The sequence below is a fragment of the Macaca fascicularis genome, chromosome 16 (genome assembly GCF_037993035.2).
Source record: "Macaca fascicularis isolate 582-1 chromosome 16, T2T-MFA8v1.1".
Classification (NCBI taxonomy): Eukaryota; Metazoa; Chordata; class Mammalia; order Primates; family Cercopithecidae; genus Macaca; species Macaca fascicularis.
The window spans coordinates 59,164,472-59,182,940 of record NC_088390.1 but is presented as its reverse complement, the minus strand read 5'-3'; the positions used below and the strand labels follow the sequence as shown (position 1 = coordinate 59,182,940).

At 37.1% G+C, this 18,469-nt stretch overlaps 1 protein-coding gene across 5 annotated transcripts in view; it reads left to right on the top strand.

Moving 5' to 3' along the window:
- NPEPPS (aminopeptidase puromycin sensitive) overlaps positions 1-18,469 on the top strand; it is a 103,303-nt gene that overhangs the window by 39,200 nt on the left and 45,634 nt on the right. For 4 of the 5 annotated variants that reach the window (XM_045374906.2, XM_005583506.4, XM_065531431.1 and 1 more), the window contains exons 3-5: positions 2,946-3,023; positions 13,185-13,306; positions 16,574-16,681. In XM_045374906.2, coding sequence (XP_045230841.1) covers positions 2,946-3,023; positions 13,185-13,306; positions 16,574-16,681 — 308 coding nt within the window. Of the gene's footprint in view, positions 1-2,945; positions 3,024-10,934; positions 10,954-13,184; positions 13,307-16,573; positions 16,682-18,469 lie in introns of those variants that run through there. The other variant, XM_015438199.3, reaches the window with a different exon arrangement.

The window sequence follows — 18,469 nt, the reverse complement described above, 5'->3', positions numbered from 1 at the left end:
TTACCTTTTTATTCAACAGCTGTAGGTATTTTTCTTTCTTTCTTTCTTTTTTTTTTTTTGATGCGGAGTCTCACTCTGTCTCCCAGGCTGGAGTGCAGTGGCGCAGTCTCGGCTCACTGCAACCTCCGCCTCCCAGGTTCAAGCGATTCTCCTGCCTCAGCCTCCCAAGTAGCTAACAGGCATGCACCACCACGCATGCATGGTCCACCCACCTCGGCCTCCCAAAGTGCTGGGATTACAGGCTTGAGCCACCGCACCCAGCCCAGAAAGGAACATTCTTAAGCATTGAAGTGATTCTTGTCAAATTTGATTTCTATTCAAATTTAGGAGCTGGACCAGGCACTGTGGCTCACCCCTGTAATTCCAGCACTTTGGGAGGCTGAGGTGGGTAGATTGCTTGAGTACAGGAATTTGAGACCAGGCTGGGCAACATGGTGAAACCCTGTGTCTACTAAAAACACAAAAAATTAGATGGGCCTAGTAGTCCCAGCTACCCTGCAGGCTGAGGTGGGAGAATCTCCCGAACCTGATGGGAAAGGCTGCAGTGAGTTGAGATAGCGCCACTGTACTCCAGCCTGTGCAACCAAAGTGAGATCCTGCCTCAAAAAAACAAAACAAAACCAAACAAATTTAGGAGCTAGCTTATGACTGTAGAAATAATTTTGGCAATAGAAGTAACGAAACTGAGTTGTAGTCTAGCTAGTTAACATTTGACAAACCATTAACTTTATACGTCTCATTTTCTTCACTATAAAATGAGGAAGATTTGATTCGAGGATTTATTAAAGGCCTTTTAAAATCTGAAATTATAGTCTCTTAATTGGTTTTGTAGAGATTTTGGCTTTATAAAAATGTGTGAACCATAGTGACAATAGAAACATTTGAAATCCTGTATTTGGGTGATTCATAAAAGAAAGGAAGAATTATGGGCATCTTGCCTGTAATACGTTACGTAATCTGAATCATTGTTACCCATATCATCCTGTGACTGATAAGGTACTCATGCCCACCTCCCCTCCCTTGTCTTTCTGTAATACTTTCCCTTCTCCCTGCCTCAATAATAGCTTTATCGATGTATAATTCACATACCATACATGTAATCTATTAATATTTAAAGCATACAATTCAGTAATTTTTAGTCTATTTACAGAGTTATATAGCCATCATCAGAATCAATTTTAGAACACTTTCTTTACTCTCCAGAAAGAAAGTACCCTCCCTATTTCCCCTCTATCACCTAGCCCTAGGCAACCATGAATCTACTTTCAGCCTCCATAGATTGCCCTGTTATGGACAAATATGTGGCTGGTTTCTTAGTATAATGTTTTCAAGGTTATTCACGTTGTAGCATGTGTCAGCTATTTCATTTCTTTTTATTGTCAAATAACATTCAGTTGTATGGATATACCACATTTTATCTATTCCATCAGTTGATGGACATTTGAGTTGTTTTAATTGTGGGGCTATTATAAATAATGCTATTATGAACATTTATATACAAACATTATGTGGACATGTGTTTTCATTTCTCTTGGATATATACTTAGGAATGGGATTGCTGTATCATATGATACCTCTATATTTAACCTTTTGAGGAATTGCCAAACTGTTTTCCAAAAGTGGCTGCACCATTTTACATTCCCACTAGCAATATATGCTCCAGCTTTTCTACATCCTCCGTTATACTTTTTTTTTTTTCTTTTTTTGAGACAGAGTCTTGCTCTGTCACCCAGGCTGGAGTGCAGCGGCACAATCTTGGCTCACTGCAGCCTCTGCCTCCTGGGTTCAAGTGATTCTAAATTATCATGCCTTAGCCTCCCGCATAGCTGGGACTACAGGCGTTTGCCACCATACCTGGCTAAGTTTTGTATTTTTAGTAAAAATGGGGTTTTGCCATGTTGGCCAGGCTGTTCTCGAACTTCTGACCTCAGGTGATCCACACTCCTTGGCCTCCCAAAATGCTGGGATTATAGGTGTGAGCCATCGTTTCTGGCCTGATTGGCCAGCTTTTCATCTGGAATGGGTATAGGACATAGTTGGAAGTTGGTCTCTTTGGTTATTTCCCTAACATGTCCAAGCATCCTAAAGTATCAGTCAAATAAGCAGTCTCTTCTCATTCCTGGCAGAAAGTAAGTCAAAGCCTTAATTCAATTTGCACACCTGTTTTCATTTAACAACAAATAATATATATATTTTTTGAGGTGGAGTTTGGCTGCTGTTGTTTAAGCTGGAGTACAATGATGCAATCTTGGCCCACTGCAACCTCTGCCTCCTGGGGTCAAGTGATTCTCTTGCCTCAGCCTCCCAAGTAGCTGGGATTACAGGCATGCACCACCACAGCTGGCTAGTTTTGTATTTTTTAGTAGAGACGGGGTTTCTCTGTGTTGGTCAGGCTGGTCTTGAACTCCTGACCCCAGGTGACCTGCCTGACTTGGCCTCCCAAAGTGCTGGGATTACAGGTGTGAGCCACTGCGCCCAGCCACAACAAAGAATTTTACCAGAAGTGGGTATGATTTATATCTTAGTTTGAATTGCTACTTATCTTTGGGGGAACAGACCTTTTCTTGATGTATCTTTAACACTGAAATCTTGGCAAGTTGCCACGTCTCAAATGTTCATGAGTAAGATGGCAATATCACAATATTATAGTCACACAGGAATCTGATAGAAAACATCACATTTATAAAGCCTTGTTTCTTGTACGTCACTGACGTTTTGTGAATTTATAAAGAATTTGTAGTTATTTTTAAGGAGCATATTTAATGTAGGTAATGTAGCCTAGAATAGGCTAATTTGAAATGAAACTCTTGCTAATAGGAACTTAATTCACCAAATTAAGAATATTTAGTCTTTGTAGAGATTTTGCTTTTGAAAATGTTGCAGTCTTGATTTCTTCTTGTCAGGCCAGTCAGAATTGTGAAGTAATTTTTTTTTTCTTATTCCAGAAATACATGCTACAGGATTTAACTATCAGAATGAGGATGAAAAAGTCACCTTGTCTTTCCCTAGTACTCTGCAAACAGGTGAGAGACATGGCTTTTGTAAAATCTCGTGATGAATACAGTGACATCTGACTTCTTCCAGAGAAATTTATTGCATGCCATTTTTTCCCTCATTGTTATTAACAGATAAAGTATTAAGAGCTGTTTTTTTTTTTTTTTTTTTTTTTGACAGAGTCTCACTCTGTTGCCCAGGCTGGAGTGTAGTGGCATGATCTTGACTCCATGTTTGAGCAATTCTCCTGCCTCAGCCTCCTGAGTAGCTGGGATTACAGGTGCCTGCCACCACACTGGCTAATTTTTTTGTATTTTTAGTAGAGACAAGGTTTCACCATGTTGGCCAAGCTGGTCTTGAACTCCTGATCTCAAGCAGTCTGCCCGCCCTGGCCTCCCAAAGTGCTGGGATTACAGGCGTAAGCCACCGCGCCCAGCCATATTAAGAGCTTTTTAAAGAGTTTTATTGCAACTTTTGGGCCACCAGCATTTCCTTCTACGGAAGTTGGGCTATGAAAAGCAAGATTTCCACCTCCTGTCACTCTATATTCTCTTTAAACAAACAAGCCGAGAAAAACAGGACAAAAACTAAAGATCATTCTACTCTAGAATGTAATGGATTGCTTTTCAGTTTTACCTTTTTAAAAATACCTTTACCTAGGCCAGGCATGGTGGCTCACACCTGCAATCCCAGCGCTTTGGGAGGTGAAGGTGGGCAGATCACTTGAGGCCAGGAGTTAGAGACCAGCCTGGCCAACATGGCAAAACCTCGTCTCTACCAAAAAATACAAAAATTACCCTGTGTGGTGGTGCATCCTTATAATCCCAGCTACTCGGAAGGCTGAGGCAGGAAAATCGCCAGAACCCAGGAGGTGGAGGTTGCAGTGAACCGAGATCGTGCCGCTGCACTCCAGCCTGGGTGATAGAGTGTGACTCTGTCTAAAATAAACAAATAAAATACCTTTACCTAGCTCCCCATCTTCTACTAATTGAATCCAAATCCCCGAAGTGCATGGTCACAGATGATTTTAATGTACAACCAGAGATCAGATAGGTATTATGTTACAGAGTGCACAGAAAGAAAGATACGTTGATATGTTACTATTGTTAGGTATAAAAGCACAAAGAAATAGACTTTCTGAGCTTAGTGTATGTGGAAGAAATTATATACAAATCAGTTGGTGAAGTACTAAGACTTTGATGAATGAGCAAATGAAAAGATAATTCAAAAGAAAAATTGTAAATGACTAATAAACATGTGAAAAGATATTGAGCCTCCTAGTAATGAGAAATTTTTGCTTCTCATGTGAGCTGAAATTTTAAAAATTCCCAATGATATGGCTGCCTTGATATTGCTGGGGGGAGTATAAATCCATGTAATTTTTTTGAAAAGTGTCCTGGCAATATATCCAGAGCCTAAATATGCTCACGTCTTTTGACCCAGCAATTCTGCTAATAGGAATATATATATCCCAAGGAAAAGTCATAAATACAGAAAATACTTTATGCCCAGAAGTGTCTGAGATATTACTTATGGTAGTAAAAAATTATAATTAATGTATTTGTTCAACACTAAGGAAATGATTAAGCCAGGAATGACACATCTATATAGTGAAATATACTTAGCAATTAAAAGTGAGGTTTGTGAATTCTTAACACTGTAAAGTGCTTATTATAATGTAAAATTGAAAAGCAGAATATAAAATTACATATTTAAGGTGATGAATCATGTCTCTAAATGGCACAAATAAAATGATAATTATGTCTGGGTTATGTCTGGGTATTGACATAATTGGTGATTTTTATTCTTATTTATGTCTTTTATCTGATTTTCAGAATTTTCCTACTGAGAATCTATTGAATTAATATAAAATTATTTTTAGAAAAAAACAAATCAGAGATGTTTAGTCTTTTATTTCAGTGCTCTTGGAGGCCTTTTATATGTAATTATTATAAAAATAAATGGGCCGGGCGTAGTGGCTCACGCCTGTAATCCTAGTACTTTGGGAGGCCAAGGTGAGCGAATCACAAGGTCAGGAGATCAAGACCATCCTGGCTAACATGGTGAAACCCCGTCTCTACTAAAAACACAAAAGATTAGCCAGGTGTGGTGGTGGGTGCCTGTAGTCCCAGCTACTTGGGAGGCTGAGGCAGGAGAATGGCATGAACCCGGGAGGTGGAGTTTGCAGTAAGCTGAGATTGTGCCACTGCACTCCAGCCTGGGCAACAGAGCGAGACTCCGTCTCATAAAACAAAACAAAATGAAAAATGTTTTGCCATGAACATGTGTTAAAAGCTATTGAAGAATATAACATGAAAAGGAGGGAGATTCTCTGATTTCTTCTACTTCCGTTGTCTGGTAAATCTGTCTAGAAATATTCCTATGTATATATAAATTTATGTGTGTAATTTAACCCACAAATAGGATCACAAATCTTGGTGGCTTATAACCACTGAGATTTCTTTCTTTCTTACACATGAGCCATGAAGACTGCTGATCATATGCAGCCATATCACCAACTCCGCTGGCTCCACTTGGCTCCCAACTGTCTTTCCAGGACCGTAGTGAGCGAGCAGCCTCTATCTGTATCATGCATGGCAGAGGGCAGAGGCTTAGGTATGGGGAGAAAGCTAGACCACAAAGACACATTTAAAACTTCTGCATGGCCAGGCGTGGTGACTTACGCCTCTAATCCCAGCATTTTTGGAGGCTGAGGCGGGAGGATTGTTTGAGCCCAGGAGTTCGAGACCAGCCTGGGCAATACAGTGAGACGTTGTCTCTATAAAAAATAAAAAATAAAACTTCTATATGATAGTGTTATACTTGATGTCTACTCACATTTCATTGGCCAAAGCAAATAGCATACCAAGCCCAGAGTCCCTGGGGTAGCATTTAACAGACGTTTGAGGAAAGTTTCTAATTAAAGATAGGGCAAAAAGCAAAACTTTAAGTATAATAGAAATAAACGAAGTTGGAAGAAGCAAAGACAAATCTAAAGAAAGTTAAAAAAAAAAAAAAAACCCAAAGCTAATTACTATCCTTAGAGAGTTAAGAGAAAGCATTGCGTTCATTAAACAAGGACAGGACAGAATGCCATCAGATAGGAAGAATTAACAGCAGGAAAACTTGAAAATTATAATAGGTATAAAAAACCCAGTAGAAGTTTTAAAGATGAAGTTGAGGAAACTTCTAAGCAGTAGGAAAAACAGATAGAAAACAGAAAAGTAGATTTGAGAACCAGTCCAGCAGAACCAACATCCATGTAGTAAACCAGAAAGCAGAGAAAATGGGAAGAGGATTTTTTTTTTTTTTTGAAACAGAGTCTCACTCTGTCACCCAGGCTGGAGTGCAGTGGTACGATCTTAGCTTACTGCTACCTCTGCCTCATGGGTTCCGGTGATTCTCCTCCCTCAGCCTCCTGGGTAGCTGGGATTGCAGGCACGCACCACCACAGCTGATTTTTGTGTTTTTAGTAGAGTTGGGGTTTTACCATGTTGGCCAGACTGATCTCGAATTCTGGACGTTAGGTGATCTGCTCACTTCGGCCTCTCAAAATGCTCGGATTACAGGCGTGTGCCACTGCACCTGGCCAGAAGAGAAATTTTGAAAAAGACAAGAAATTTTCCTTGAACTGATAGAGCAGGAGCCTTCAGTTTGCAAAGGTACAACATTGAGACTAGCTTAAAAAATGTAAAAAGTCCCACACTGACTCAAATTCTAGAACTTTTGGGATAAAGTAAAACTCTCAAAAAGTTCCTGTCTGGCATAGGGGGCAATAGGAGGGAAGTAGGTAGCATACTACCTTTACAATTTGGGAATCAGAGTAGTCCTAGATTTACCGTTAGAAACAGTGGAAACTTAGACTCTAATGAAGCTGTTCATTCAAAATACAAAATGAATCTGATTTTCAGCATAAGATTGCATACCTAGCCCAACTTTGAATTTCAGAGTACAATAAAGATATTTTCAGATTTGCAAGGTCATGGAAAATTTGATTCTTTGTAAAAGATATTGGAGTGGGAGATGGGTTAGCTAAAGCATGACTTTCTACAGTAAAGAGAAAATGTCTATAGTTGAAAAATGAAGAAATAGGCTGTGTGTGGTGGCTCATGCCTGTAATCCCAACACTTTGGGAGGCTGAGGTGGGAGGATTGCTTGCCCAGGAGTTTAAGGCTGCAGTGAGCCGTGATTGTACCACTGCCCTCAAGCCTGGGCAACAGAGTAAGAGTATCTCTGTCATAGAAAAAAATAGCTATGTAAGCAAGACATTTAGAAGTCACAGAGTTTGAAATTGATTGCTTCTAAGGGCAGGGTGTGGGGAGTAGGATAGTGTTGAGCAGGACCTGGAGCTTACATATTTTAAACTATGAACTATTACTTTGATAGAAATTTAAAATTTTTTTTTTTTTTTGAGACAGAGTCTCGCTCTGTTGCCCAGGCTGGAGTGCAGTGGCGCCATCTAGGCTCACTGCAAGCTCCGCCTCCCGGGTTCACACCATTCTGCTGCCTCAGCCTCCTGAGTAGCTGGGACTACAGGTGCCTGCCACCACGCCCAGCTAATTTTTTGAATTTTTAGTAGAGATGGGGTTTCACCGTGTTAGCCAAGATGGTCTCAATCTCCTGACCTCATGATCCACCCACCTTGGCCTCCCAAAGTGGTGGGATTACAGGCGTGAGCAACCGCGCCTGGCAAAAATTTAAAAATTTTTAGAGTTTTAAATCTGTATCATTACAGACTATATATATTCTGTGTTTACATTGTGAAAAAATTAGAAGTCAATAGAAAAAGAGAAATGAAAAAAAATCCCTTCTTATATATTTGGAAAAATTATACCTCTGAATAATTGAGTCAAAGAAGACTTGTTATGGAAATTAGAAAATATTTAGAACTGAATAATGAAATTACCACATATGAAACATGAGGGATAAACATGTTTCATATGCAGATAAAATGTTAGGATATTTAGTTAAGAAGAAAGACTGAAAATTAATTAGCTAATCATTAAACTCATAAAAAGAAAAGGTAACTTGGAGAAAGCAGAAGAAAGGTTTAAGAGCAGAAACAAATGAAATAAGTGAGGGGCAGAAATATTAAAAAAACTGATATTTAAAAATAGTCCCAAAAGATATATAAACCTAGCCAGTATAGAAAATAAAAGCATAGATTGAATTGTTCAGCATTAGGAAATATGGTAACCATTGTTCATTCAGTTTAAAAAGTTAAACATTCTATATTTATCAAAAGGAATCAGTTTATTTGCTAGAATTCAGGGAAGAGTAGACAGAAACTTCTAACATGATAGAACATATGTATTACACACACACACACACGAGACATAATCTGTGCCAAGTACTGTTTTAAGTGCCTCAGAAATATTAATTTATTTAATCCTTTCAACAACCTTTTGAGGTGGATTTTTTTTGTGTCAAAGTCTCTCTGTCACCCAGGCTAGAGTGTAGTGGTGCAGTCATGCCTCACTGCAGCCTCGAACTCCTGGGCTTAAGTGATTCTCCCACTTCAGCCTCCCGTGTAGCTAGGACTGCATGCACATGACACTGCATCTGGTTAATTTTTAAATTTTTTTTGTAGAGACAGGGTCTCGTTATGTTGCCTAGGCTGGTCTCAAATGCCTGGCCTCAGGTGATCCTCCTACCTCAGAGTGAGGATCTTGCCATCCTCCCAAATGTTGAGATTACAGGCATGAGCCAGTATGCCAGCCAGATTCTGTTACTTCTATTTTATAGATAAACTAAGGCAGAAAAATGATTTCATTAACTTAAATAATTTGTCCAAGGTAACATAGCTAGTAAGTAGCATGGCTGGGATTTAAACCCAAGCAGTTTAACTCAAAAGTCTGCACTTTTAACCACCACATTGTGCTATCTTTATTTTTCAAATTAAATATTTCAAAAACATAGTACATTTACATAGTTTGAAATTCAAATGCTATCAGTGAAATTTTGTTTGCCATTCTACCCTGTCTTCTTTCTCATCTCCATTCCTCAACGGAATGAAATGAAATTTTCCTTTCAAAACAATACCCTGCTTTTGTAAGCATTTATACTTTTTAAGAACACAGAAATCACCATGCCATACATAATGTTCTGCACCTTTCTTCTCTTCCCCTTAACTGTAAATATTGGAGGCCATTTATTAGTAGTATATAAGAGATGCATCATTCTTGATAAGGTCTGTTTACAGCAGACATGCTAAATGGTGAAGCTATTTCAAATAATAACAGAAACAAGTCAGAGAAGGTTATGACCATTAGTATAGTATAATTTAACATAATTTTTGACATTTTTGGCCAGTATAACAATTTCGAGCTAATATAACAACAATATAAATATTAGAACAGAAAAATTATCTTGCAGATGTGACTATTGAATTATTATTGTCATTATTACTATTTTTTCTTTTGAGACGGTGTCTTGTTCTGTTGCCCAGGCTGGAGTGCAGTGGCATGATCTCAGCTCACTGCAAACTCTGCCTCCTGGGTTCACGCCATTCTCCTGTCTCATCCTGCCGAGTAGCTGGGACTACAGGTGCTCGCCACCAAACCTGGCTAATTTTATTTTTGTATTTTTAGTAGAGACGGGGTTTCACCGTATTAGCCATGATGGTCTTGATCTCCTGACCTCGTGATCCGCCCGCCTCGGCCTTCCAGAGTGCTGGGATTACAGGTGTGAACCATCACCCCTGGCCAACAATATTGAATTATTGAATATCTGCTTGAAATCATTGGCTTTCACATTTTCCCAAGGTTTGCTTTAAGAATGAAGTTAATCTTTTTCAAGACAGATTGCACAAGTGATCTATCTGATATTGAAGCAAATACTGAGCTTATCTTAGGAGGACATTAATAACCTTTGTGTTTAGCGTCATCAAATTTAACAGTAATGCAAGCTATTATACAGCTAAGTAAAACCTACTTTTCTGAAATTGGCACCATTCTGGAATAGTGATTAAATTACCATAATTATTGTAAGGTCTAACCACCTTAGAATTAGTGGCTAAGGGTCCTGAGAATGGCTTTTATATGGAGAAACACTGGTAGTTGTCAGCATTTTGAAGAGTCAAAAACAAGGTAATAAAAAGTGGTGATACATGGCGAAACCCTTTTTCTACTAAAAACAAAAATTAGTCAGACCTGGTGGCACACGCCTGTAGTTCCAGCTGCTCAGGAGGCTGAGGCAGGAGAATTGCTTGAACCTGGGAGCCGAAGGTTGCAGTGAGCCGAGATTGCACCACTGCACTTTAGCCTGGGTGACAGACTGAGACTCCATTTCCAAAAGAAAAAAAGAAGTGGTGACACAAAGGCAAAGACCTTTATTCCCTTCTTGTATAAATTAATCTCTTTATTTTTATAGCATTTAGTAGGCTCATTAAATTTCTTATTATTAAAGTATTTCAAGATTTATTCCAGGTTTTACAATTGTTATACTCTCCTAAGCTTTAAACATTTAAGGTTTTTGATGGAAGTCCCAATTTTTCAGTTGTTTACATTATAAATGAGCTTGATGTATGTTTCAAAAGGTTTATAACCCCAAACAGATAAATATTTCACACATTGGATATGAAATAAGGTATCTAATTTGAGGAAGTGGTGTAAATTTTGTGTGTTGATAGGTATAAAATTAGACAATTTGGCAATCAGTTCATTAATATGGTGTAAATTTGATAAATGAAGTTTATTAAAAAGTCATTTTTTTCTCCTACTTGCCTTAAAATTCTATTTGAATAGTAAGTAAATACTTTGTAATTGGTATCATATAATGTGACACTAATTAAATTTATTAATGATTTTTAAATACTTTAACTTGTGTTTTGTTTGAATTTCAGGTAATAACTCTTTCCAATACTTTGTATTTTGTTTAGTATGCCACTTTTTGGAAGTGGTCACTGTCAATATCTTGTTATGGTTTGATGGCCTTGGAGATTTAAAACCGAGTAAAAGTGTAAGCAGCCTTTCTTATTTAGTTATGAGTTTTAAATCCACTTTTGTTCCAACTAGGAAAAAATGCAAGTAGATTTACCATGAAATATGAATTATTTTTAAAAAACATCTTAATAGTTGATTGACTTAGTGAAACAGATTGGGCAATTCCACTTATGGAATTGTAACATAAAATTCCATCATATAGTTTCCATTAAAGGTAGTAGGTTTTTATAATCTGTTAGACTACTTCTTTGCAAACTTTATTAATGTGAATACATTTGCTTTTTTAAAAAACTAAGTGAATTTCTAAAGAAAATAGAAATTAAAAATTTTTAATTTAAATTTTGCTTTATAGTTTAATTTTTAGCATCATTTAGAATTATCAATGATTTTACTATATTCATATATACTGTCCCAGTAACCTGTCATTCTCTTTAAAGAAAAAAGTATTCATTGTCCTCTTTAGATATTCACAAATATCTGATTTTTAAAAAATAAACATTACAAATGTCTATTCAATTAAGCTTCAGTTGAGTTGTGTTTTTCTCAGAATCATTAAGAATATAGTACTTTCATTGGTGATGACTTTGCTCTAAAAGTCTGAAATTTTCACTTAAATTACTTTCAGAACCAGTTTGAGGCATCATGCTAGAAACAATTTGTAGTTTGTCATTCACTTATTCTGTAGACTTGCACTCCTTGTAACTTTCGGTCCTTTCCAAAAGCAAATTCAATTTTATAAGATGAATATTTGACTTTGAGATCATTCAAAAGAATGTCAGAGGGGCCGGGCACAGTGGCTCATTCCTGTAATCCCACACTTCGGGAGGCCGAGGTGGGCGGATCACTTGAGGCCAGGAGTTTGAGACCAGCTGGCCAATATGGCGAACCCCTGTTTCTACTAAAAATACAAAAATTAGCCAGGCATGGTGGTACCCGCCTGTAGTCCTAGTTACTCACGAGGCTGAGGCACAACAATTGCTTGAACCCAGGAGGGGGAGGCTGCAGTGAGCTGAGATTGCATCACTGTACTCTAGCCTGGGCAACAGAGTGAGCCTCTGTCTCAAAAAAAAAAAAAAAGAGAAAGTCATAACATTTTGAACAATGTCAAATGTTGTTGCTCTTCAGCATTCCAAAATGACAATTTGAAACATCAGGATATAAAAGTTTGGTATGATTGGTTAATTACTTTATAGTCATGCCCTATCTTTGATTTGTTAGACTTCTCATGCTTTAAGTCTTGATATAAGTAGGGCCTTTAAAAGGATCAACTAAAAAGTCAACATTCCTCTACTTTTTTTGTGACTTGATTTGTAAAACACAGAATGGGATTACTGTTTTGCCATGCATCTGTATTTAGCAGATGATTACTAGATAATAATTACAATTTTTTATGTTGTAAAAAGAAACTAATAAACTCAAAAAAGCTCACATTTTTTGTCTAAATTATTTTTGCTCTTATACAACAATAGAATACATATTTAAGTTGTATTTTTATTTGCATTTAATAATTTATTAATTAAATGTATTTCTTTGTCAGATTTCAAATGATTGAGGTGACTTGTAAGAATTTGTTTTATGCCCTGTTGCTCATCAGATCATTAGTCTTCCCTATAGCTCCTTACAAAATTATGGAATCAGTGTTCCATTTGGAGTAAACATTTAGTGTCTTATCTTGATGATAGAGTAATTGGCTACGTTTATCTTTCTATGCATGAAGTTGTGTAAAAGGACCAATTCACATGTATAATTGGCAGACAGCATGAATTCTGGACTTAAACATTTTATCCCATTCTCATTACTTACTAATTGTATGACATTGGGCAAGTTATTTAGCTTCTCAGCCTCAGTTTCCTCATCTGAAAAAATGGGGACAATATCTACTTCCAGGTTTATAAGTAATTATATATATTTTAAAAGCACTATGCACAATAGCACATGTCAGGCATTTAAAAATAAATGTTTGTTTCCTTTCTTGTTCTTATTTTCACATATTGGTAGTTTCAGGCTAAGTTAATAACTTTCTAGGCAGTAACCCTAAACATGACTTTCAAGAGTTATTTTAGGATTAGTCTGCCTTTTACTTTAGTAAGTACTGTATTCTCTCCATTGCCAGGAGGAATATTTGAAAAAGAAGGAATGATTTGAACATTGTAAATAGCTAACTGAATATAGTGTCTTGAGGATATATTTTTGATAACTGTGTTTAACATCTCCATAAAAGTGTGTTTTATTTATCTTCAATCACAGGTACAGGAACCTTAAAGATAGATTTTGTTGGAGAGCTGAATGACAAAATGAAAGGTTTCTATAGAAGTAAATATACTACCCCTTCTGGAGAGGTGCGCTATGCTGCTGTAACACAGTTTGAGGTATGGGTTTTTCTTCTCTAAAATAGTATTATTCTTAAATTAGGCATTCTGACAAAGCTGTGTTTTATTATGTGGGGTGATTATTTGAGGCTAGGTGCCCTTGGCCATGATTGTATTCACAACTAATAAATAATAATTCACAATCTAATAAAAATAGAATTTTTATTTTATATTTAGCCTACAGAAAGGAGGGAATTAAGGGTACGGAGTGGGGAGTGATTATATACAGTTATACACACACACACACACTGAAACACACGACACATTTTGATACCTGAATTGCCTGTAAACTGTGTACCTTTCTTAAAATTGTCCTCTTAGTGTTTGATATCTATGGCTTTTCCTACAGCATTATTAGCTGTTTTTTAGCATTGCTTTCCTTCTTTGACATCTTTTGTTTATCTTACTGTAGTATCTGTGCTGTCTTTGATTTTTTTTTTTCTTTTTTCTCCGTGTGTGTGTGTGTGTGTGTGTGCGTGTGTGTATATATATATATATATTTACTGTCCTACGTAGGCCAGGGTGATTTTTATTTATCAAGTATTTGCAAATTATATAAATTGTTTTGAATCTGCTAGTCGTACTTTTAAGTGTTAAATCTAATTAAATTTATTTCTATAAATTTCAATATGGATAAAGAAATAATTCATGATATCCATTCTTATGTTTCTGCCCATATCCCTATATTGTTTGCTTGTTTGGGATAACCTGAACTTTTTTATCCAGTTTACTCCTAATTTGTTTTACCTGATGTATCTTCTCTTTCAATAATTTTATGTTACCTTCTGTTTAGAATAATATTGCCACAGATATTTAGGTTTAATTCTATGTTTGAATGATTCCAATGCCTGTTTCTACCTGCTTTGAACACTTCATCCTGGAATGGTTGGCTGATGTATGTCTCTAAACAATTTTTTTTAGGAGAAGGTATGTGGGTAATGTAATTCCTGAGCCTTTGCATATCTGAAAAATTTTTCATTTGCCTTTATACATGACCAGATTTAGTGGGTATATAGATTTGTTGATGGAAAAAAAGTAAAAAGAGCGACTTTTGACATCCAGAAGTTGTCTGGCACTCACAGCTAGCCCATGTTATTCTCCCTATTAGACATAATATTACAGAATACCAACTTTAGACAAGGCTACTTGAGACCATAATAAAGTGAGACAAGGGCATCCATAATTTTGCCTAGGCACAGTGCATACAAGATCACTATGCTACCTGCAAAATAACAAACATCTCCATCTCTCAGTTAAAATGAGTGACTACTGCTTCTTTACTAATTACAGTTTTAGATTTGCTCTAGTCTGGCCTCCGTATAGTTAAGATTTATTGAGATACCTACCCATCGAATTGCCTCATAGGACTTCTTGCAGCACTCAGTCTAGAGTGAATCCCTGGTTACTTAGACCCTCTTCCAAATCATGTAAACCAAATCCCAAATCGTGTGATGGGTTCTTTCTTACATTCTTACGGAGACACCAGTGGTTTCCTATGGTGTGAGTTATCTCTTGCCATGAGTAATAGGCCCAACTCGTTCAATTGTAAGAGTAGTACAATCGGCTTACAATTTTTCACTTTCAAAAGTCTGTGAATATTGTTCCGAAGTCTTTTACATCTCACTTTTTCAAGAGGAGGGGTCACAGACTAAAATGTTACTTCTTCCTTTGTAGGTAAGATGTTGTTTCATTTTGCTTTATTTTCTTCCTGCTTGCTTGTTAAATTATATCTTGACTTTGAAAATTAAACTGTTTTTTAAACCAGGTGTTCACTTTTCATTGATTTTTGCATAGTACTTGGTGAACCCTATTGATTTTTAGATTGAGATATTTTTTCAGCATGAGTTTTTCTGTTATATCTTCACTGTGATATCCGTTCCATTCCCTTCTCAGTTAATACTGTTTAGCTCTAGAATCTGTCTCTCAAATGTATGTTTAATTGCTTTTATCACTTTGTCCTTTAGATATTTTCAAACTTAAATCTTGTTATCTATGTCATTAGTTTAATTTCCTCTAGTATAAATTCATTTCTCTACTGCTGCTGCTTCTAATTTAAATGCTTCTGTGCTGCCATTTCTTTCCATATACTCTCCCTTCTTTTCAGATGTCTTATTTATTCATTGATAGAATTCATTATTTAATGTTTTTGAGAATGTAGTCAGCCATCTAAAATTTTTTCCTTGGAGAAACCCTTTTCTATAAGCTTTTTCTACCTCTTCGTTTTTCTTTTCTTTTTTTTTTTTTTTTGAGTCGGAGTCTTGCTCTGTCACCCAGGCTGGATCTCGGCTCACTGCAACCTCCGCCTCCCAGGTTCGAGCCATTCTCCTGCCTCAGCCTCCTGAGTAGCTGAAATTACAGGCATGTGTCACTACGCCTGGCATATTTTTGTATTTTTAGTAGAGATGGGAGTTTCACCATGTTGACCAGGCTAGTCTCGAACTCTTGACCTCAGGTGATCCACCCACCTTGGCTCCCAAAGTGCTGAGATTACAAGCGTGAGCCATCACACCTGGCCTGTTGTTTCTTTTCATGATACAGAATCTTGTCATTGGTTCCATTTTATTTACTAAATAAATGGAACATTCTGTTTACTAAAGTTTCCTTCTTTTATAACTGATACCCTGCAGAACCACTAAGTTTTATTTTGCTTTCATAAGTTTGCTCTTCTTAAAATTTTTAATGAAAGAATAAGGACTCAAGTAGGTCAAGTGGCGACAGTTTTATGTGTAGCACATGGAAGTGCCATTAAATGAATGACCTGTTTTGAATTGATAGAGTATCTGTCTTTATTCCTATTGCTGCCATTCCAGATAAAGAACAAAGCACATCAAAGATTAAGAATATTTTTATTTTTAATTAAAAAATAAAAACCAGAGAGACAACTTACCATGTTTTCCCAACGTTGAATTCTTATAGCATACTCTTTACTGTTCTGTGCTCTGTTATGTTAACATTATTGATTTGAAGGCATTTGCATTAAATTTGAAATGTTAAAATGTAAACAAAAATTTAATTGTAAATAATTATAATATATTGTTAAAATCCATAGCAGACACAGTTCCTGGATAATTTTTATGCTGGAATGGCAGTGGTAGCAAGTGTTGTCTTTTCTTTCTAGTTAATGCCTAGCTTGTTGCCTGGCACTGAAGAGAAAGTAAATATTTGAACAAGGGAATGAATGAATGACAGAGGGAAATGGTGACTACTTTATGAAATAACTTGTTAGGTTAATTCTAAGGTATTTATATTTCATATTCCTTTCTTAAGGCTACTGATGCCCGGAGGGCTTTTCCTTGCTGGGATGAGCCTGCTATCAAAGCAACTTTTGATATCTCATTGGTTGTTCCTAAAGACAGAGTAGCTTTATCAAACATGGTATGTATGTGTTTATAAGTTTATCTAAAATTTTAATAGGCTTTACCAGATTTAGTTTGCTGATTAGATGGGATAATATGAAACCACCTACCACAGTCCTGGTATATTATAGGAACATAAATAATAGTTTTCTTTATTTTCAATAAGCCTCTTTTTCTTTCTTTCTTTCTTTTTTTTTTTTTCCTGTAGAGTTGGGGGTCTCACTATGTTGTCCAGGCTGGTCTCAAACTCCTGGGCTCAATCTGTCTTCCTGCCTCAGCCTCCCAAAGTGCTGGGATTACAGGCATGAGCCACCATGCCCAGCCAAGACCTCTTTTTCTTGATAGCCTTATTTTTGGAGGATTTTCCTCCTTGTCAAATTCCTTGTTAAATACATTTATAAGATTATCTACTTCTTTTAATTTAGAGAGGTAAATTAAGTGACAAGTTTCATAGATTTATAATAACTAAAAGCAAAAGGTCTTGGGCTGGATGTGGTGGCTTACGCCTGTCATCCAAGCACTTTGGGAAGTCAAGGTAGGCAGATCGTTTGAGGTCAGGAGTTGAAGACCAGCCTGGCCAACATGGCGAAATCCCGTTTTTACTAAAAATACAAAAATTATCTGGGTGTGGTTGCGCATACCTGTGGTCCCAGCTAGTTGGGAGGCTGAGGTGGGAGATTCACTTGAACCCAGGAAGTGGAGGTTGTAGTGAGCTGAGATCACACTATTGCACTCCAGCCTGGGTGACAGAGCCAGACCCTATCTTAAAAAAAAAAAAAAAAAAGAAAAAAAGAAAAAAAGGTCTTGACTTATTAAATGTCAAAAGAAACCCAGGTACAGTGACTCTTGCTTGTAATCTCAGTGCTTTGGGAGGCCATGGCAGGAGGATTGCTTGAGGCCAGGAGTTTGACACCAGCCTGGGCAACATAGTGAGACTTCATTTCTACAAAAAATTTAAAACTTAAAAATTAGCCAGGTACAGTGACACATGCCTATAATCTTAACTATTTGGGAGGCTAACGTGGGAGGATCTCTTGAACTTAGGAGTTTGAGGCTACAGTGAACCATGATTGCGCCACTGTATTCCAGCCTGGGTGACAGAACAAGACCCCATCTCTTAAAAAAAATATAGAGGCATGGTGGCTCATGCCTGTAATCCCAGCACTTCAGGAGGCTGAGGCAGGTGGATCATTTGAGACCAGGAGTTCAAGACCAGCCTGGCCAACATGGTGAAGTCCCATCTCTACTAAAAATACAAAAATTAGCCAGATATGGTGACAGGTGCCTGTAATCCCAGCTACTTGGGAGGCTGAGGCAGGAGAATTGCTTGAGCTTGGGAGGCAGAGGCTGCAGTGAGCTGAGATCATGCCACTCCACTCCAGCCTGAGTGACAGAGTAAGACTTTGTCTCAAAAAAAAAAAAAAAAAAAAAGTTGCAACAGAGCAAGACCCTGTCTCTATTTTTTTAAAAAGTTAAAACAATTCAAAAGATACAGCTGCATAATGAAGTATATTTAGGTTTCTGGCTGTTTGTATTCTTGGAATGTATTCTCTTCACCAGTGTTATTGATCTCATTCATAAACAGGGTAAGCATTCGCCACCTGAAGTGTATTGTCTAGGACAGTCTTGTGTGGGGGACATGGAAAAACCTACTGCACCTGAAAATAACTGTCTTTTACGTATTTACTAGGGGAGAGGATCCCATAAATAGAATGTCATTCTCTTCTCACATATTCTTAGAAGAGGAGGCTAATATATTAAACGGAAATATTCATTCACACTTTAGTCTGAGTGAATTTATCAGTGT